The 22,566-nt window shown below is 43.0% G+C and overlaps 1 protein-coding gene across 1 annotated transcript; it reads right to left on the reverse strand.

Moving 5' to 3' along the window:
- Nucleotides 1–406: 406 nt before the first annotated feature.
- Nucleotides 407–21,433, reverse strand: SLC27A2 (solute carrier family 27 member 2). The gene is made up of 10 exons (XM_087704246.1): nucleotides 20,913–21,433; nucleotides 14,116–14,325; nucleotides 12,171–12,329; nucleotides 11,221–11,345; nucleotides 7,601–7,795; nucleotides 7,284–7,374; nucleotides 5,025–5,223; nucleotides 3,123–3,220; nucleotides 2,464–2,594; nucleotides 407–1,520 (listed from the first exon to the last, which is right to left on the reverse strand). The coding sequence occupies exons 1-10, from the start codon at nucleotides 21,388–21,390 to the stop codon at nucleotides 1,344–1,346; spliced, it is 1,863 nt and encodes a 620-aa protein (XP_087560372.1). The 5' UTR covers nucleotides 21,391–21,433; the 3' UTR covers nucleotides 407–1,343.
- Between the last annotated feature and the right edge of the window lie 1,133 nt (nucleotides 21,434–22,566).

Consider the following 22,566-nt stretch of genomic DNA (forward strand, 5'->3'; position numbering starts at 1 on the left):
ATAAAATATTTAGTCTTGGCACCTAGAGTTTCAGTTTTCATTCCAGTCGTATTGATCCCATGTACAGACTATTGATTTGGTCCACGCGGTGTGTTGAGACATGGTTTATTGAATAGCCCAGTCTTAGTCAAATTAACGCTAAGCCACAAATCACAGCAAATACAAACACTCGATAGATTCTACCCATTGTCTTCCTTTGAGTGGGGCGTGCAATCAATTTGGAATAACTATTAGTAATTACCCTCCAGAGGGGTGCCCAAAGAGTGTGGTTAAAAAAAATGAAGATGGCAACTGCGATAGTGCAAAGGAAAAACACAATTGCACAATCCACAGAGGTGGGTTCCTACCAGTTCGCATCTATTCAGTAGAACCGGTTCGTCAAATCTACCGAACCGGTTAGAAGAGGTTCCACCAGTGGACCCGGAAAGCAGGCCACACCTACAGAAGAGGTTCCAACATTTTTTGAAACCCACCACTGGTTTTTGGATATGATTATTCTACACTATCATGCTCCTATTTATAAAACTCAGTGCCTCTGTGAAAGGTAAGGATGACTACTGCGTTTGTGGTGCAATCAGAACATTGCGTGTGTTGAAGTTGTTCTAACGCAAACCAAAGATGCCTTTTAAAAAACAAGTTTACATCATATTCTTATGCATGCCAGTGCTGTGTGTGGGGTAATTTAAGGTGGTTCTGACAAGTGTCGTCGGCATCTTCATATCCGGTCACCTGAGTGGCAAGCCACTCCCACCAGGTCACATGGGTGGCAAGCCACTCCCACAAAGGAGGCTACACCCACAGAGTAGGTTCGAACAATTTTTGAAACCCACCACTGCACCATCCTAATTTTTTAAAAATCATACTGCAGACATCTCATGCGTGTTCTAAAAGAAGGGATGGAAAGAACAAGAGATGGTCAAGGATAATATGAGCCCCGGTGGCGCAGTGGTTAGAGTGCAGTACTGTAGGCTACTTCTGCTGACTGCCGACTGCCTGCAATTTGGCATTTCAAATCCCACTAGGCTCAAGGTTGACTCAGCCTTCCATCCTTCCGAGGTGGGTCAGATGAGGACCCAAATTGTTGGGGGCAAAATGCTGACTCTGTAAACCACTTTAGAGAGGGCTATAAAGCCCTGTAAAGGGGTATATACCGTGTTTCTTTGAACCCTTGGTTCCAAGGTCATTGTCACTACCTCTAAAAAATTGACAAAATGAGTTAGGCATGGCCATTTGAAAATCTAGGTATAAATGTGCAATTGGACTGAAAATCAATTTTCCATAACTTTCTAAAATTATTTAACAACATAATTTTTTTAAAAAAAATAATAACACATTCAGAAGCATTATAGTTTCCTTCTGTTGCTACATATCGAGTTATAGATCTCTTCCGTCAAGGGTACGTATGCCTTCTCTTTATCATCCCCAAAATATAAGGCATCCTTGACAACTGCTGGATTGAATCCTTCTTGTGCTAACTGCACTTTTCGATATTTAAATGTTCCCGTGACCTCAAGAGCATCCTATGAAAACAAGAAGAAACAGCACAGCCATTCTAAGTTGCGTAAAAGTCTTTAAAAATAATTACTCTACTCTTCCTTTCCAAATGTAAGAATTTTTGTTTACCCATTATGCAAATATTTAAATAATAACCCAAATAATAACCCATCATTAGAGTATAATCCCAGGAGTGGTGCGATGGCCTAGAGGTGGGGCTTTCGCCTCACAATCAGGAGGCTGTAAGTTCGATCCTAGGTAGAGGCAGATATTTTCCTTTCTCTGGGCACATTGAGAAAATATCTGCCGAATAAAACTCCACATTGGCAACAGGAAAGGCATTGGGCCAGTAAATACTTTGCTAGCTCCATTCAGTTGCCCAGACTCCACCCCACATGGGATTATGGGGTCGTTAAATGAAGATGATTAGAGTACAATCCCAAGGTTATAGCTCAGTGGACTTGACATCTGTAACAGATCTGAAAAGGACTCATGGAAAGCATCCTTGAACATGGCATCCTTCAGACATGCTGGAAGTTGAACTATTTAGCGCAGTGTTTCTCATCCTCAGCAACTTTAAGATGGGTGGATTTCAACTCCCAGAATCCCCAGAATTCTGGAAGTTGAAGTCCATCCCAGCTAAAGTTGTTGAGATGGAGAAAGACTGGTCTAACATGGGTGCTGGGAATTCGGAGAATTGATCCCAGGACACCTGGAGGACAATGGGAGAAGGAGCCTTGGGGAATCATTGGCCATCAGTGAGTAGTTGTTGAGGACTTTGAATGGTCACCAAATGAATTGGTTGTAAGTTGAGGACTACTTGTATTACAGCACAGAGAGATGTGCAAGTTCTGAGATCTTTTAAACAATGCAATACATCTGTGAAAATTACGATTTCCGTTCTCTAATGCAAAGACTGCCACCTTCTATCCAATGAGATGAGATGACTACAGATGGAAGTTGGCCTACCTGAATCCTCACAAAATAAGGTCTGGCGTATAGAGGCAAGGAATCTGTCACATGTTTGTAGAGAATTTCCCCATTAAATTCACAACCATCGGCTAGTCGTATGGATGCCATGCCTATTCGGCCTTCGTGACCTACAAGAGAATGGCCATTAATATTGATTTTTCTCAACTTTTTTTCCCACTCAGTCTATGAAACCCATTTTTTTTTGTATTTGTATTAACTATAATGGGTTTTTTTTTCAAAATCAGAAAGGAAATTTTAGGCAAATGGGCTAGAAAACAAGAATGTTTTCAGAGATGTTTATAGAATAAGGTTAAAAAAAAAGTCAAGATATCATCCATAATGATGCAATTGAAATTCCTTCCTTCCTTCCTTCCTTCCTTCCTTCCTTCCTTCCTTCCTTCCTTCCTCCTTTCTTCCCTTTCTTCTTCCTTCCATCCCTTTCTTCTTCCTTCCTTCCTTTCCTTCCTCCTTCCTTCCTTCCTTCTTTCCTTCCTCCCCCATTCCTTCCCTTTCTCCTTCCTTCCTTCCTTCCTTCCTTCCTTCCTTCCTTCCTTCCTTCCTTCCTTCCATCCATCCCTTTATTCTTCCTTCCTTCCATCCCTCCCTCGCTCTCTCCCTTCCTCTGCCCTGGAAAATACTCTGTCTTTGCTCCATACCTGGCACGGATACACCGTATACGTTCACCTCCTGAATAAAGTTGATCAGTCCTAAAATATCGGCAACTTCTGTGGTGGCCACATTTTCTCCTTTCCATCTAAGGGAACAGAAATTCATTTGAAAAAGCACAGAATAAAGCAACACTGTTGTCATAGATGAGTCCCAAGCACCTGCTTGAAGGGGAAACTCAAATGTAAGAATTGTATCGGGGGGGGGGGGGCAGGCTGGAGGGAGGCTTATCAATCAGGGCTCTTCAATCAATCCTTTTCCAGAGCCAATGAACTATCCAGAAGAAAGAACTCAAGCAATGAAAAGATACACCCTCAGGTCACGGAAAGTTCCTTCTATCTTGTAGAACCGCTTCAGAACTGTGATGATGAATCTGTGGCACGCGTGCCTGAAGTGGCGCACCCAGCCATGTTGCCTGGGATGCATCACTTTGCCTGTTCCTCTTCCAGGTTTCTGGCATGCATCCACATGTGACGATCAGCTGAGCTTCATGTGTGCAGCAGTGCCAGAAACTGGAAGAGCTGGTCTTCCGTTTTCCACTGTGCACATGCAAGCCAGCCAGTTGATCGTCACACATGCATGCGCGACAGAAACCAGAAGACCAGCTGGTCAGTGTGCATGCATGCACCAGAAATCAGGATTTCATTTCCCGGTGCGCGCATGTCCCCTGAGCAGTTCCTCTTCCGGGCAGCATCCCCGACGAACGCGCACGCTCCCTTTTTTTGGCACATGGTGCCAAAAAGTTTGCCGCCACCGCTGGCTTCAGAAGATGCTATTGCGAAGACGTCCAAACTATAGTTTTGGGGTGCTATCACACGGTGCTGCCATGTGCAACATCAGTGCTTAGCACCCAACGCAAAATTTTAGACCATTTGACTACAAAATCATGGTGCTCTTTCAGCATGCTGGAATTGACTGACTGACTCCTTAAATATTAAACTACAACTTCAATGCTGAAACAGAGCTGCCACATTTCAAAATATAACGATCTATCTATACTTATTTCCTGCTGACAGGAAGACAAAACACACAGAGAGGGGACACACACACACACACACACACACACACACACACAGAGACACAGAGGAAGAGAGACAGACAGAAACAGAGAGAGACAGAGACACACAGAGAGAGATAGACAGAGAGACACAGAGGGAGAGAGAGAGACAGACAGAAACAGACAGAGAGAGACAGAGACACACAGAGAGAGACAGACAGAAAGACACAGAGGGAGAGAGAGAGAGAAAGAGAGAGAAACAGGCAGAGAGAGACAGAGACACAGAGAGAGAGACAGAGAGAGACACAGAGGAAGAGAGAGACAGAGAGAAACAGACAGAGAGAGACAGACACACAGAGAGAGACAGACAGAAAGACTGAGGGAGAGGGAGAGAGAGAAAGAGAGAGAAACACACAGAGAGAGACAGACAGAGAGACACAGAGGGAGAAAGAGATAGACAGGCAGAAACAGACACAGAGAGAAGAGAGACAGAGAGAAACAAAGACATACAGAGAGAGACAGACACAGAGGGAGAGAGAGATAGACAGACAGACAGACAGACAGAAACAGACAGAGAGAGACAGAGACACACAGAGACAGACAGACAGAGAGACGCAGAGAGAGAGAGAGAAACAGACAGAGGAAAATAGAGACACACACAGACAGACAGAGAGAGACAAAGAGAGAGAGAGAGAATCAGACAGAGAGAAACAGAGACACACAGAGAGAGACAGAGAGACACAGAAGGGGGGAAAGAGACAGACTGAAACAGACAGAGACAGAGAGACACACACAGACACAGACAGACAGACAGACAGAGGCACAGAAAGACAGAACACACACAGACAGACAGACAGACACACACACATACAGACACAGAGAGAGAGAGACAAACCGGAATGTATCCCCAACTCGATCATGGAAATAAATAAAGTTGTCACGATCAACCATTAAGAGATCTCCGCTGTTGAAGTACACATCACCATTCTGAAAAACATTTCTTAGCTTCTTCTTTTCAGTCAGGCTCTTCGATCCCGCGTAACCGCTAAATGGAGCCACCTGGGTGATTTTGCAAACTAGCAGTCCCACTTCACCTAGGAGGAACCACAAAACTCAAATAAAATGATACAGAAAATCTGCTGAATAGTAATATATTTGATTGCCTGAAAGCATTGTAGGACTCCCTGCAAAAGTTCTGGAATTGACAAAAACATAGCAACAGCAATGAATATCTCACATCTGCCCATTTTAATACCAAAATGACATTTTTCTTCCCGCCCCCCCCCCCCCAAGTTAACATACTCCACGTGGCATTTGCAATACCCCAAAACTAAATTAATATTTTCAATCAAAATTCTGGTGCAAGATTTTGAGAAGGTTCGCGGACATCCTAGGAGAGATTTAAAGAACGTTTACATATCCTGGACATACATATAAAAATATTTACTTGGGAGTAATAGTCTACTTGGGAATAGACCATAACTTCTAAGTAATCCAGTTTTTACTTTTAGCTCTGATCTGCACCAACTTAAATCAGGAGACGGTCAGGAGCTCCAAATATTGAAGCATCTCCCTGAACATAGCTAAATGTTGAAGTCCATCATGAACTTCGTTCTTGATGCCAGGACTTGTTCATACAAGTTTGTGGAAACTTTGATTTGTGGTGGCACTAGTGATGCTTTGCTTTGAAATCTTAGATGAGAGGTCTCAAAATTTTGGCACCTTTAAGACTTGTGGATTTCAACTCCCAGAATTCCTCAACCAGCTGGTTTACATTCCCTACCCTATAGTCAGAGCAAAACATTCCCTATAGTCAGAGCAAAACAAGCTTCTTGGACAGTGGTGAAATTCAAATTTTTTTACTACCGATTCTGTGGGCGTGGCTTGCTGGGCATGGCAGAGGAAGAATATTGCAAAATCTCTATTCCCACCCTACTCTGGGGCCAGGCAGAGGTGGCATTTGCCAGTTCTCCAGATTACTCAAAATTTCCGCTACCAGTTCTCCGAACTACTCAAAATTTCTGCTACCAGTTCTCTGGGCTACTCAAAATTTCTACTACCGGTTCTCCGAACTACTCAAAATTTCCGCTACTGGTTCTCTGAACTACTCAAAATTTCCACTACCGGTTCTCTGAACTACTCAAAATTTCCACTACCGGTTCTCTGAACTACTCAAAATTTCCACTACCGGTTCTCTTCTCTTAGAGCCAAGGTGGCGCAGTGGTTAAATGCAGCACTGCAGGCTACTGCTAGATCAGCAGGTCAGCGGTTCAAATCTCACCGGCTCAGGGTTGACTCAGCCTTCCATCCTTCCGAGGTGGGTAAAATGAGGACCCAGATTGTTGGGGGCAATATGCTGACTCTCTGTAAACCGCTTAGAGAGACCTGAAAGGCCTATGAAGCGGTATATAAGTCTACTGCTATTGCTATTGCTATTGCTCTGAACTACTCAAAATTTCCGCTACCGGTTCTCCGAACTACTCAAAATATCCACTACTGGTTCTCTGAACTACTCAAAATGTCCGCTACTGGTTCTCTGAACTACTCAAAATTTCCGCTACCGGTTCTCCAGAACCTGTCAGAATCTGTCAGAACCTGCTGGATTTCACCCCTGTTCTGACATTTCGCTTCTCATCCGAGAAGCTTGTTTAGCTCTGATTGTATAGTGGGGGGCGGTGGGGCGGTGGGGGGAAACAAGAAAGCCCAGTTGCCTCCTGAAAAAGCACCTTTGGGACAACCATGACCTGGATGATTGAGAATCTCCATAGACTTCCACTTCCAGAAGTCTTAAAGTTGCTAAGTGTGGAGCCTTGGATCTAAGTTCTTACCTGCTGTAAATATTTTTGATTGTAAAAAGGGTTTTGCTCCAAACTCTGATACAGGAAATGACAGGAGGTTTCTTACGACATTATATAAGATGTAACATCCAATCAATTGTTGAACCATGAACTACAGGACTCCTTCTGCTGCGTATTCCTAAAGATATGTTTGACTTTTAAAGTCTGGATAGTTAAGCAATAGTCTCTATTTTGCCTTTTTTTTTTTTCAAATGGACTACAGAGCATTGATTCTTCCTAAAAGCATAAAGACAGTTCAAAGCATGTTATCTGGTGCTGAATTTCAATAGCAATTAAGGATATCAAAAGATAGGTACCTTTAGGAACTTTTATGCAGTAGCCATTTTCATCTCTGACAGGTTCATCTTTCTCCACATCATACTTAATGAGCTCATATTGTACTATTTTCTAAGGAAAGCATAAGACCATTGATATATTAAGGGTTTAAAACAGAGATTTCAAATGCTTTTTTTTTCTTTGTACATGATCCACTATAATTATGTTTTTTAGGAAAGCCCCATACAAATTACTTTTCAAAGGAGGTTCAAAGTTCACAACTGATAAATGCTAGGCGAAAAAACCCCACAATTGGCAAATACAAATTAAAAGGACAAACATCTTTACTTTTTCATACCTTGTGGAAGTAATTCATTCTTCCCACAGCTCCGATTTTTCCACTGTAATTAGCAAATCCAACGTTGCCTTCGGTGGCCGCATAAAACTCAAAAATGCGCATGTCTCCAAATCTTCTGATAAATTCTCTCCAAATATCAGCCCGTAAGCCATTACCCACAGCAAGTCTTACCATGTGGTTTCGATCGTTGTCTTTCTAGAAAGAGGCCGATCACAATTTCAGAAGAGCGTAGCAGATTTCTCAGTAGAGAGCAAACAAATTAAAGGGCTATCAGTCTTAGAGTTATAGAAGCTTTCTATGTTGATTTCCCAGAGGGAATGAACCTTTATTTGGGGAACAGAATATGTTGTCCTGTTGAAGCTAGTCTGACATTTCTCAAGCCGAGTTCAACTCTCAGAATTCTCAGCAGTGAGCAAGGGAAGAGTAGCTAAGAGTTGTTGGAATTGATCTCGATGTCAGGGTCCCAAGCAGGGGTGGGTTCCTGCCAGTTCTAACCTCTTCTATAGAAGAGGTTCCACAAATCTACAGTGCCATTTAGAGCGGTTCCAGCTCCCTCCCCTCACCCGTCCGCACATCATCAAGACGAAGAGCGAGAGGAGGAATTCTGGGAGTTGAAGTCCACAAGTCTTAAAGCTGTCACGTTTGAACACCCCTGGGTTTTTTTTCTAAAGGATTAGGGGTGCAAGGGTCTTGTAACTTGGCAGCTTTAAGACTTGCGTGCTTCAATGCCAGAGTTTCTGAGCCAACATTTTGGTTGCTAAGCAAGAGCGTTGTTACATGAGTTTCACCACATTTTACAAGTTGGCCACGCCCACTCAGTCACATGGCTGGCAAGCCACTCCCACCTGGTCACATGGCCGGCCATGAAATTCTGCCCTTCCTTCCTTCTCTCCCTCTTTTTCCTCCCTTCCTCCCTCTCTTTCTCTTTGGAAGTTGCCAAAGTAGAGAAACAGTAAACTATGCCAAGAAGAATAACGTGATAAGCATCTACAGAAAAAACTACAGGAAAAAGCTTTAACTCCACTGGTGTAGCCACAAAGAGTGGCATTAAGCACGCTTCACCAAATGTGCATTAAGGCGTTGAATTGAAGCACCTGGGAGGCCTTGTGAATTCATGTGTTCCATTACGCTTTCTTACACACCATGGAGAATTTAAAAATTGTGTATCTGTTTTAGTTAATTTAGTTTATCCAAGCTGGTAAAAGTGGCTAATTCTAAATAACCTGGTATATTTAAGAGGTGAATCTATCGCTTTGCTTGCCATTTTTTTTCCTTCTTAGCTTTCACCCCCTTTTCTCCTTTGATTGTGGACCTCTGAGATTAATTTTTCCACCTAGTAGTAAAGTTTCTCTAGGGGGGAAACAGACTATTATCAACCTCCGGTTCTGCTGTGAGTTTGTTTTTTGTTTCTCATTAATCCTTTTGTGTGTTAAGGAGAAAAATAAAAGCAGCTGCCATTAAAACTGGCTGTGTAAAAAACTACAAAAGAAACACACCGTAAAATTATGCCAGGGAGAGAGAAAATACAGAACAAAATGGCTTGGATTTGTGGCCGCAAATAAACATCTGTGCAACATATATTGTTCACTTGTTTGTAACTCTGCCCTGAGAAATTCATACTCATTTATTCAGATGTGGTGACCAATTACTACTAAGTTGCATACAATAGTAGTATGCATGAATACTTCTGAAGGTACAAAAATATCCTGTTCTTCCTGTTTATATAATAGAAATTGAGCAATATACCTCCCAGTTTACCGTAATTGCCCGATAACAAAATATTTAGGTAGTGGTACAGATTAATAATACCTGCAGGCTTAAGCACCTTCCACCATTCAAAATCTCTTTGGATCATATTACCACATTATTATCACAAATACATGTTATTCAGTCTTGTGGTTTATGCAACTATTGTGCTTTTAACAATATGCTGGAGAAAACATTGTTAAATCTTCAGTATTGGGATCCATTTGGCCAAAAGGGCAGTCTATTTATTTTATCCAGAAATTAGCAGCCAAGAAATTAAAAGACGCTTGCTCCTGGGGAGGAAAGCTATGGCAAATCTAAACAGCATACTAAAAAGCAGAGACATCACCCTGCCAACAAAGTACATATAGTTAAGGCTATGACTTTCCCAGTTGCAATGGATGGCTGTGAAATTTGGACCATAAGAAAGGCTGAGCGCCAAAGAATTGAGACCTTTGAACTCTGGTGCTGGAGAAGACTCCTGCGAGTCCCTTGGACTGCAAGGCTATTAAACTGGTCAGTCCTAGAGGAGATCAACCCTGACTGCTCTTTAGAAGTCCAGATCCCGAAGATGAAACTCAAGTACTTTGGCCACCTAATGAGGAGGAAGGACTCCCTGGAGAAGAGCCTCATGCGGGGAATGACGGAGAGCAAAAGAAGAAGGGGACGGCAGAGAATGAGGTGGCTGGATGGAGTCACCGAAGCAGTCGGCATGAGCTTAAATGGACTCCAGAGGATGGTAGAGGACAGGAAGGCTTGGAGGAACGTTGACCATGGGGTCACGATGGGTCAGGCATGACTTTGCAACTAACAACAACATTTATCTATTAAAGCTGTAACCATGGCAACTCCACTGCACTGTACAGTAGAAGCCATTTTAAGACACAACATCTTAGCAGAACACCCCCCAAGGGGTGTTAGGGGTGTCTTACCCCACAGTATTTGTTTCCAGAGAGTAAGCCAACTGTGTACCAAGTTTGGTTGAAATTGCTCGAGGTGTTCCAGAGTTATGTTGGAGAAAACACACACACACACACAGCCATTTAGACAGACAGACATACATACATACATACATACATACAGACAGACAGACAGACAGACAGACAGACAGACAGACAGACAAATGGCTTCCCCCAATTGTCTTGAGCTGAGTGAATTCTTTGCTTTTAATTCTTTGGTTTTAGTTAGAACGGTTGTTCATATAGGGCAAGCACCCACTCCTTTCATTCCAGCTAGCAAAAAAAAAAAAAAGTGGTTTGATGTTTATTGATTGAACCACAAAACATCAAAAAACAGGGAATTGGCAAGAAGCAGGGACACACACACACACACACACACACACACACACACACACACACACACACAAGGAACAGTTAAAAAAGGAAGAGGCCTCACTATTTATAACCTCCATATTATCTGTCTTCCTACATCAAAAGACACATAATGTTCTTAAAGCCGCAAAAAACAATATTGAAGGTAATTAGCATGCACTGTCCCAGAGGGAGTGCCCTTTGGATATTCCACTCTTAGCCCTTTTACACATATAATAACATCAGAAGAGACATGGAAAGTAGGACACCAGGGACCTTCCTCTGTAGAAGAGAATATTTGTAGTTCCAGATCGAACTATGGGGTCCTTGATGCTCTCCGAGCTGAGGTTGTTTTCTCGCAGGTCTTTCGTGATCAAAGTACGTAATGAAAGGCACTGATAATGTTACCTAGTTTGGTCGTGAAATGTCTGCAAGGAAACAGCCAAGCTCAGAGATCCCCGAGGACCTCGCCTTCCTCTATTCTGCATGTTGAAGTAATCCGTTTGGTGAACGGGGATGATGTAACCGAGAGGGATAAGGGAAAAGAGGCTAAAGAAGGATTACCTCGGGCACATGGCATAAATAACGAAGCACCTCTCCAATGTACTGGATGACCGTCACCTTGTATTTTCTACAATCATCCCAAAACTGAGAAGCAGAGAATTTGGAGCGTAATACTAGGGTAGCACCTGGGAATGAAGGGGAAATGGGAAATAATTACACATCTATCCACACAGTAAAGGCACACGGTGGCTCAGTGGCTAAGATGCTGAGCTTGTCGATCAGAAAGGTCGGCAGTTTGGCGGTTCGAATCCCTAGAGCTGCGTAATGGAGTGAGCTCCCGTGACTTGTCCCAGATTCTGCCAACCCAGCAGTTCGGGGTTAGAATATTTTATTTTCATTTCCATGACATATAATCACATGTATATCATTACATTGACAATACCATGTTATAAAAGAAGACAATATACATGTGCACTCATACTACTTTAAAATCAAACCTGGAATAATTCCCTCCCCCCCCCAAACCCCCAAACCCAACCCCCCCCAACTTCCCAGAACCCGTACACGGTATGGATATTTAACAACCACAGTCTAAAATATATTGATAAAAAATAAAAGTAAGAAATTAATAACCTCTTTACATTGAACTTAGCTCCTCCTTGCTAAATTAACTTTAAACAATTCAAATCATTCCTAATCTTAAGCATAGGCTATCTGGAGTTTCTTAGTTCCATATTTATTTTGTATATAATCGATTCATTTTTTCCAGTCTCAGCAGTTCGAAAGCACGGAAAAATGCAAGTAGAAAAACAGGAACCACCTTTGGTGGGAAGGGAACAGTGTTCCGTGCACTAGGCCACGCCCACCATGGCGACGCCCACCCAGCATCCAGGCAACGAATCCGTTGCAGAAATTTTTTGAAGCCCTCCCCTGACTATGTGATTGTCAAGGTGGATCTTGCTGGTCTAAAACATAGGTGTTTTTTTAAAAAAAGTATTTAGGCTTTTTACCTTGCAAGATGCAACCGTTTATTCCAATCAAGAGGGCGGAGCTGTGATATAAGGGCAGCACGGTATAAATAATGTCCTCAGAAGTGACACCGCTCAGTGTGACCAAACTACAAGCCAATAATATACGGAGATGAGTAATCACTGCAGCTTTGGGGAGACCTATGTTGGGAGGGGGAGGGAAGAGGTTAGTTGACTTTAGGGAGGTCATAGAGTAGGGTTCCACCACAAAACCACGCTCGACTAAACCGCGTCGCTGACGTCATCAACAAGGCGACAACAGCGCCGAGACAGAAGCACGCTGTAAACCATAAACCTAAAATTAAACCCTAAACCTAAACCTAACCCCCCTAAATCTAATCCTAATCCTAACCCTAAACCTAACCCTTAACCTAACCCTAAACCTAACCCTTAACCTAACCCTAAACCTAACCCTAAACCTAACCCTAAACCTAACCCTTAACCTAACCCTAAACCTAACCCTTACCTTAAGTTGAATCGGCTTGCTTTCAAAGCGCTATTTAAAGCGCCCTTCTTTCTCCGTGCTGGCTGTTGTCACCCTGTTGATGACGTCAGTGACGCGGTTTAATCGGGCGCGGTTTAGTCGAGCGCGGTTTTGACGGGTCACGATAGAGTAGAATCTTTGCACTGCAATATTTATTCTTTAATTTGGGGGTGTTTGATTCATCTGTTGTATATCTTCTTTATATGTATGTTTTTGGAAGAATCTTTATACGGGAAAAAGCACTTTATCATGTTGAAATGAGTTATTCTAATTTAAACAGCTAGCAAGTCTGAGAGAAATCCTGTATCTCCTCCCCCACCCCCACTCTCTCTCACACACACATCCTATCTATTATCTATTTATTATCTATCTATTATCTATCTACTGAATTTTATCTATCTGTTGAATGCTCCAACACTGGAAGCTTTAAAGAAGATGTTGGATAAACATTTGTCTGAATTGCTGTAGGGTTTCCTGCCTAGGCAGGGGGTTGGACTAGAAGACCTTCAAGGTCCCTTCCAACTCTGTTATTCTATTCTATTCTATCTTATCCTATATCTACCATCCATCCATCCATCCATCTTTACATCTTTATATTCTATCTATCTATCTATCTATCTATCTATCTATCTATCTATCTATCTATCTATCTATCTATCTATCATCTATCTATCTATCTATCATCTACCTACCTACCTACCTACCTACCTACCTACCTATCTATCTATCTATCTATCTACCTATCATCTCTTTCTCTCTCTCTCTCATCTATCTATCTATCTATCTATCTATCTATCTATCTATCTATCTATCATCTATCATCTCTTTCTCTCTCTCTCTCTCTCATCTATCTATCTATCTATCTATCTATCTATCTATCTATCTATCTATCTATCTATCTATCATCTATCTATCTATCTATCTACCTACCTACCTACCTACCTACCTACCTACCTACCTACCTATCTACCTACCTATCATCTCTTTCTCTCTCTCTCTCTCTCTCTCTCTCTCTCTCTCTCACTCTCATCTATCTATCTATCTATCTATCTATCATCTATCTATCTATTGTCTCTCTAGCTACTCCACTCACCCACCCACCCACCCACCCACCCACCCACCCACCCATCCCTCCATCCATCCATCCATCCATCCATCCATCCATCCATCCATCCATCCATCCATCCATCCAATCTTCAGTATTTCTGTACTTTCCCAAGTACACATGAATTTACTTGGGAGTATTTAACTTATTGGATTCAATGTTCAATTGAACTTCTCAGTAAAATACATTAAGAGTTGTCTCACAAGTCCTGCTCCTCAGCTAGCTTTGGCCAAGGTGATGTTCTCCCAAATATGTTGAATACCTTCCATCATTCCCAATCACCACGTCCAATTCTTAAGAAAGCAGGAGCCCATTTAGTGACTTTTCTTTTACTCTACCTGTAGTTCCAGAGGTATAAATGTACATGGCGGGGCTTTTGAAAGTGACATCGGATCTCCAAGACTCTGGAACAGCCTCATCTGAAGCAGCTTCCATCTTATCAAGGAAGCTGTCCACCCCTTCAGTGTCAGATGTTCTACTTAAGAAATAAACAAGCACGTTTTCTTGCTTCAGGGTGGGCAATATGTCTTCAATGGATGCTTTTAAGTCTTTGAAGAGAAGAAGAGAAGATAACGTGTTAAGAAGGAAGTAAGGAATTGAATTGAATTGAATAGGTTTATTTATAGGCCGCCCTTTTCCCTGAGGGGACTCAGGGCGGCTAACAACTCATAGGAAGGGGGATACAGACAATAACATATAACATTACATATAATTAAAAAGTAAACAACATTCATCCAACATTCGGGTGGGGGCAGATCAATCTCTACCCCCAGGCCTGGCAGGATAGCCAGTTCTTGAGGGCTGCGCGGAAGGTCTGAAGGGTGGTGAGGGTACGGATCCCCACGGGGAGCTCGTTCCAGAGGGTCGGAGCTACCACTGAAAAGGCTCTCCTCCGCGTAGTGGCCAGCCGGCACTGGCTGGCAGATGGCACTCGGAGGAGGCCTAATCTATGAGATCTAATCGGTCTCGAGGAGGTAATCGGCAGGAGGCGGTCTCCCAAGTACCCAGATCCACTACCATGGAGGGCTTTATAGGTGGTAAGAAGCACCAAGGAGTTGATTCATTGGCACCTGTGCTTTTTAAAACTTTAGATGGTCCTCCAAAAGGTGCTTTTTTCAAGCGTTAACTGGACATTCTGGTTTTTCTTTGAAGATGTTTCATCCAAGAAGCTTCTTCAGCTCCTGCCATCAGCACTTTTGGGATAACCATGACCTGGAGACTGAGAATCTCCATTGACATTTAGATGGTCATCAAAAATACTGCCTGGATTGGCAGATCATGGGAAGGCATTTTGTACGGTTTTGTGGGGATTTAGCTTTGCAATGTGTGAATTCAGCTATTGGGCTGAAAACGTGGCATACCGCTTAGCATCAAGTTGTGAGCCTAGCCAACTGTGGTTTATTCAATCAGGCATGATTAAAAGTATGAACGTCCCAATGATAATTATTAAATATCCTTTCTTTTCTTGTTTTTAAATTAAGTTTCTGCAAAGGGTAAAATACGAAAGAGGCAAACTATTAGGGAAAAGGGAAGTTCAAAAGAGCAAAATCAGAAGTATAATAGAAAGGAAAAAAAGGGGGGAAAGAGAAAGAAGAAAGAATAACTCAACTTTCTTCGGTGCAAATACAGGTATAAAACACATTAACCCCTTAATCTCAAATCAACAATAAGACACGGTATTTCTTTAATCATAAACAGTTTCTAATTGTCAAATCCCAAAATTAAATTTTCATTTCTTTTGGTCTCTAGCAAGGAGTCCAACAGTGGTTTCCAAGTATAAACACAGGAGCAAGAATCATTGGTTGCGCTATTGTATGTATGTACGCATGCATGCATGCATGTATGTATGTATGTATGGTGCAGGTATATATTTATGTATGTGTATAGCATGTGTATATGTGTGTTATGTATGTGTTTGTGTAGATGTACACTTTCTTTTAAAGAGCAGGCAAAGTGAATTTTATTCTTAATGTGGGTCGGTGTGTTTGCAGTAAAAAAATGGCAGTTAACGTTATCTTATTTTGATGATACATTTGGAGCAGTTATTATCCACTGACGTTGCATAACGCCTTGTCTTCATTGTACTGAAAAGGCCCTTGTGTGCCAGTTCATTCTGGAGAGGGAGGGTTCCTCTGCTCCCCCGCCTTATCCATCTCTAAGTGAGCTAAGCTATTTCCTAGGGGAGGGTGATTCAATATCCCAGGGAATTTCTTTGCTCTTTCACGCACTGTGTTTTTTTTTTTAAAGACTCCTATAATGACATGAACAATAATTCTGCGGATTATTCCTGCGCTTCTGTGAAACTTTGCCAAAAGAGCCACGGTGGCATTGTTCTCTTTTTGGAAAGCTTTATCAAGAGAATAAGTCATTAATAATAGACTGCAGCTTGTGTAAATCAATCAGCGCGAAGAGTTGGCAAGGCAGATGTATCGCCGCTTAAAATCCTACAGGCTCTGATCGGATGGAATACGTGGAAATGGGCAGGCTTCATCTTGAGTCCCTTTGTGGGCTAGATCAGGGGTGATCTGGTGCCCTCCAGATATTGGGACTGCAATTCCTATGACACCCTCCCCCCTCCAAGATGACATGACCGTTGGCACCAATGATGTTGTAATAATGTAGCTGAAAAATATCTGGTAACCTATTACCACAAAAGACTGGTTTATGTGGTTATTCATTGCAGTCTGAATTGCCATGCGTTTTGGACTTTGCCTTTTGACGAGACAAAGATATGGTAAGTTAAATTAATGGCAAAATGGAGCTGCCACAGATAGAGTCTCTTTTCCCCATATAATAGGACAATGAGAACGTACACAGCTGTGGTCTTATAAGAGGAAAATTATTTAATCAGTATTTCTTTCTTTCTTTCTTTCTTTCTTTCTTTCTTTCTTTCCTTCCTTCCTTCCTTCCTTCCTTCCTTCCTTCCTTCCAATAATAGGGGGTGCCTCCAAAAATATCCCGATGGATTCAAATACTTCCTGGATGTGGTCGTTTTCAGGACCAGAAATCTGAATCCAGTCTTATTGCAAATTCAGATTGAAAGCCAGTATCAAATGTAGCCTGATCTATACATCCCTCCACCTCTCTGTTCCCATGAACAGGGATCCCTCTACGGTTTGTCTGGTAGAACCTCCTTCCTTCCTTCCTTCCTTCCTTCCTTCCTTCCTTCCTTCCTTCCTTCCTTCCTTCCTTCCTTCTTTCCTTCCTTCTTTTTCTTTCTCTCTCTCTTTCTTTTTCTCTTTCTTTTTTTTATAATATTTTTTATTTATTTTGAAAACAAACACAACGCATCCTTCTTTACATACTGTAGAAAGTGTATCAGTTGGTTACAAAAAGGTTTTCGTGCATCTCTTCCACAGTCAACAAACATAATTCATATTGACTCAAGTATTTTAACTCAGATATTTATACATGTTACCATCATCATATCTCCATTTCCATTTGACTATAATTATTTAAATGTCCTTCATCATAAAATATACCAAGATTTAATACATAACCACATACTGGCCTTTCATTCACTATTTCTAAAATCCTGCATTAACACTTTTTCTCTTTCTCTCGCGCTCTTTCTCTCTCTCTTTTAAAACTTGCAAAAGGAGCTATAAACAAAAATAAAACCTCTGAATCAAATCAGTCCTCCACACTGTCCAAGTGGATATGAAACCACTGAATAATAGGGGGTGCCTCCAAAAATATCCCAATGGATTCAAATACTTCCTGGATGTGGTCGTTTTCAGGACCAGAAAATCTGAATCCAGTCCTATTGCAAATTCAGATTGAAAGCCAGTATCAAATGTAGCCTGATCTATACATCCCTCCACCTCTCTCTACCCATGAACAGGGATCCCTCTATGGTTTGTCTGGTAGAACTTTGAGTGTCTGAAACTGAACAAACGATGCGCCAGGCCAAGCAATCCCATTTTCTGTGCATTTTTTCTTTTCCAACCTTCTGGCTTGCAGGTGAGAAGGATGAATAAAGTTCTACTCGCTTTGGACTTGCCTTTTTGGGGGAGAACTTTAAAGGCGAGGTGCAAATCCCTCAGGTCTGGCAACTTCAATTCAACCTGTTCTTCAAAGGACTGGATATCACTTTTAAAACCTGAAATGCCTTGTGGCCAAGTTGTTCTTGGGACTGCCTCCCCTTCAGGGTGTCTGCCTGTCCCGCCAGGTCGTATAGAATGGATTCCCTCCAGGTCCCTTCTTTTCAATGTGATCTAGTGAGAAGCCTGCCTTCCCTGTAACAGCCTCTGCCCTGTAGGGCAATCTTCCCCTTAGATTTGTTTATTTTTATTTTAGTTATTTATTTGTTTTGTCAAGCGTGTGTAAGATAATAGATGTGAAGTATATACAAGGTTATGAATGCAACAAATGGATAGGAATAAATGGGGGTGTTAGGACAGGGACGGTAGGCACATTGGTGTGCTTATGCAGTGTGCTTATGGACGCCCCTTACAGACCTCTTAGGAATGGGGTGAGGTCCACAGTAGACAGTCAAAGGTTAAAGTTGTGGAGGTTTGGGGAAAGATCTGGCTGCCTCTTTTCCTACTGTTTTGGAAGACCTTGAAGAGGGAGATCTTCCCACCGGCTGGGATCCAATAAAGGTGTAGTAAAGTATTTTCTTTGGGGTGGGGTGGGGCAGGACTTTATGTAACGATGATGCCATCATTTTTTGCCGCTGTTTTGTGAGCCCCCTTGTCTTCTGAGTTACGGTACATAAGATAAGTGGCTATATAAGCCTTTTAAATACATAACATCAATACTACCGTAACATAAATCAGCCTCATCCCAGGTGCATTTCATGGACTGCATTTATTTTGTTCCCTGTCTAACGTCCCAAGGATTAGTCTTTCTGCTTAGCAGATCCCGTTGCAGAACGGGACGGAAACAATAGTTGCGTCAAGTAATGAGAAAGGGAAACTGGTGCAAATGTCCGGTGACATATACACAGATGGAGTCTTCTGTCGTTCAGTACAATTTAACAATCTAAGCTGAACGATTGCCATGGAGAATGAAGCCGCACAGATTTAAAAAAATCAAGGAAATGGAAATTAATCAAGGAGAGATGTGAGCAAGAACTAATGAGAAATTTCTGGATAGTGAGAACAATGACTGATTTGATTTGATTTGGATTTATAGGCCGCCCTTTTCCCTGAGGGGACCCAGGGCGGCTTACAATCATTAGGGAGGGGGTGCAATTCAAAACAAACAATATGTGAACAAAATAAATAAAGTAATAAAAACACAAATTGCATTCAACATTCAACACTCGGGTGGGGCAAATTAGAGACTTATCCCCAGGCCTGTTGGGATAGCCAGGTCTTAAGGGCTGCGCGGAAGGCCTGGACGGTGGTGAGGGTGCGTATCTCGACGGGGAGATCGTTCCATAGGGTCGGAGCTGCAACAGAAAAGGCTCTCCTCCGTGTAGTCGCCAGTCGACATTGACTGGCGGATGGGATTCGGAGGAGGCCCAGTCTGTGCGATCTTATCGGTCGGAGGGAGGTAATCGGCAGAAGGCGGTCTCTCAAGTACTCAACTGGGTGGAATGAACTGTCTTTAGAAATTGTGGCTGCTCCACAGTGGTGGGATTCAAATAATTTAACAACCGGTTCTCTGCCCTAATGACCAGCTGGGTAGGCGGGGCTCAGTGGTCATGTGATCATGTGGGCGTGGCCAAGTCAATGTCATTCAGGTCGATGGGCACTTCACCTTAGTTGTTACAATGTAATAAGGGTTAACCCGGAGAGGCGGTTTCTGTAAGCAGGGTAATCAAGATGAGGCTAGAAACAACACCAGAATGTTTCCTTCCTGCCTTCCTTACAGGATTAGCCCTGTAAAGTGGGGGAAAAAAAAAGGGAGATTTCTTCCAACAACCGGTTCTCCGAACTGCTTAGAAAGTTAACAACCGGTTCTCCCGAATAGGTGCGAACTGGCTGAATCCCACCCCTGCTGCTCCAACACCAGAGGTTTTCAAGAGATTGGACAGACATTTGTCTGAAATAATACAGGGTCTCCTGCTTGAGCAGGGGGTTGGACTAGAAAACCTCCAAGGTCCCTTCCAACTCTGTTATTCTGAAAATCCCAAGCGGAGATTTGAAAGTTTAATAATTTTCCCTTTTTAGTGGGACGATTCTGGGACCATGGACAGCAAGGTTGGGAGAAAGTCTCATTCTCATGAAGTTCTCACTCTCTCTTCAAGAGAGTGGGATAAAAGGCAGATTAAAAAGGGATCTTTAAAAGAGTAAGAGATGATGGATCATCAGGAAAAGGTCAATAGAAAATAGAAAAGGCATAGTAATTTTACTAAATATACAGTATATAATAAGGTAGATCAGTAGATGGGAATATGAAAGTAGACAACTTAATAATATTATTAATTCTGAATGTAATCTAGAGTTGGGAATTTAAAATGTTAACGATTGGGGAAGGGGAATTTGTGAGATATTTTTTGGGAAGAAGAAATAGGGTAAACAATTGGAAAAAAACTGTAAAAAAAAAACAAAACCCAGAAGAAATACAGAGCGTACAGTGATGTTAACTATGTGTAAAAATTGAATAAGAAATGATAAAGAATTAAGTGAAGAGAATAATATTGTTGCAATTAATCGCAAAGATATTGTGATAAATGATTAATTTGTTAAGGTGAATTAACAGTAATTAGTTGAAGACAAACAAAAAAAGGCATTTAGTAATGATACGTAAGACTAAATGAATGGATGGGGGGGAAAGGATTAGATAAAAGAGATGAATACTGATAAAAGTGGGAAGATTAGAATACAATGAAACTATGATTATAAAGGTGACGTATAAGATGAGACCTGTCCATAAAATATGTATGTTTGGAAAAAAGAAAAAATGGCAATAAAATTTGTAAAAAAACACAGTAAGTTCTCATTCTCAGATTCAGAAGGGTTTAAGAGCCACTGAGAACATGAGGCTCCCCTTGTATGAACCCAATCTTCCTTCCCAGCCCTCAGAATTGGGGGGCTGGCTAGGAACCTGAGAGATGTCTGTCCATCCCCAGGTCCTCTCCAGCCTTTCCCCCCCAGCCTCAACCTCCCTTCCGCACCTAGCTGGGGCTCGGCGGATGGAGACCCAAACCCCTGGAGAAGGGAAAAGGACACCCTCTCCTCACCTGGGTCGGCCAGCAGGACCTTGGCCCCGCTGGCTTGGAAGCTGTGCACCAGCGAGCGCCCTCGGACGTTGCAGTTGAGACAGGCCAGGGCGCAGCCCAGCTTGGCGCAGCCCAGCCAGATCCAGAGGTAGGCGGGCTGGTTGCCCAGGTAAAGGGCCACCACGTCTCCCTGCCGGAGCCCGGCGTGCTCTCGCAAAGCCCGCGCCACCTGGCTGCTGCGCCGCTCCACCTGCCCGTAGGTGTAGACCTCATCTCGGAAGAGCAGCATTGGCTTCTCGGGCGCCCGGCGCGCCCGCTGCCCAAACACCTCCAGCAAGGTGCGCGGGGGTCGCCGCGCCGCTGCCTGCCTGGCCCGCCGCCCCACGGCCACCAGCTTCAAGAAGAACCACAGGTCCTGGAAGAAAGAAGGCCACGCCAGCCTGGCCAGCAACGGCAGGAGCAGCAGTCCCGCCAGCGCTGTGCAGAGACCCGAGAGCATGACAGGCGCCCGTCCCTGCTGGCCGAGTTGGCAACAGGTGCGCTGAAGGCGCGCGGGGGACCCAGTGGCACAGGAGGAGGGGCGTTTCCAGCCCCGGGGACGGTCGTTGGTGCGCAACTTCCAAGCCGGGGGAGGGGGGGGGGTTGCAAAGTCTCGGTGGCCGACCCAGGTGAGGCTGGTGGCGAAGTTATTCCTGGGGCTGCCTCTCCCTCCGGGTGTCTGCCTATCCCGCCAGGGCGCATAGAATGGATTCGCTCCAGATCCCTTTAAAAAAATGTGATCTAGTGAGAACTGGGAACTCTGCCTTCTCTGTCACAGCCGCTGCCCTGCAGCCTGATCTCCCCCCATTTCCTTATTTTTATTTGCATTTAATTTATTTGTTTTCTCAAGCCTCTGTAAGAGAATAGATATACGTATATCCAAGACTATGAATGCAACAAATGGATAGGAATAAATGGGGTTGTTAGGACAGGGACGGTAGATCTGGTAGATCCGGTCTCTTCTTTTCAATGGGATCTAGTGAGAAGCCTGCCTTCCCTGTAACAGCCCCTGCCCTGTAGGGCGATCTTCCCCTTAGATTTGTTTATTGTTGTTTTAGTTATTTATTTGTTTTGTTAAGCCTGAGTAAGATAATACATTCAAGAACCGAGGTGGCGCAGTGGTTAGAGTGCAGTACTGCAGGCCACTTCAGCTGACTGTTATCTGCAGTTCAGCTAATCTCACCGGCTCAAGGTTGACTCAGCCTTCCATCCTTCCGAGGTGGGTGGAATGAGGACCCAGACTGTGGGGGCGATATGCTGACTCTGTAAACCGCTTAGAGAGGGCTGAAAGCCCTATGAAGCGGTATATAAGTCTAACTGCTATTGCTATTGCTAACTATTGGTATGGAGAATGAAGCCACACAGATTAAAAAAATCAAGGAAATGGAAATTCATCATGGAGAGATGCAAGCTAGAACTAAGGAGACATTTCTGGATGGTGAGAACAATTAATCGGTGGATTAAAGGTGTAGTACAGTATTTCTTTTGGGTGTGTGTGTGGGGGTGTTTCAGTGTTTTTGCTGCTGTTTTGTGAGCCCCCTTTCTTTCTGAGTTATGGTACATAAGATAAGTGGTTATATAAGTCTTTCAAATACTTAACTTCAATACGGCAAATCAGCGTTATCCCAGGTGTGCC

Source organism: Thamnophis sirtalis, unplaced genomic scaffold (assembly GCF_051295495.1).
Source record: "Thamnophis sirtalis isolate CommonGarterSnake01/CBP01778 unplaced genomic scaffold, rThaSir2_p1.2 scaffold_2, whole genome shotgun sequence".
Taxonomy (NCBI): Eukaryota; Metazoa; Chordata; class Lepidosauria; order Squamata; family Natricidae; genus Thamnophis; species Thamnophis sirtalis.

Bases quoted from the DNA above. Each gene is read 5' to 3' on its own strand.
- SLC27A2 (XM_087704246.1), bottom strand. From the start codon at position 21,390: ATGCTCTCGGGTCTCTGCACAGCGCTGGCGGGACTGCTGCTCCTGCCG. The intron at 14,326-20,912 runs GTGAGGAGAGGG...TTCTCTTCAAAG, and splicing joins GGTCCTGCTGGCCGACCCAG to ACTTAAAAGCATCCATTGAA. The intron at 3,221-5,024 runs GTTTGTCTCTCT...CTGTTCCCTTAG, and splicing joins CGAGTTGGGGATACATTCCG to ATGGAAAGGAGAAAATGTGG.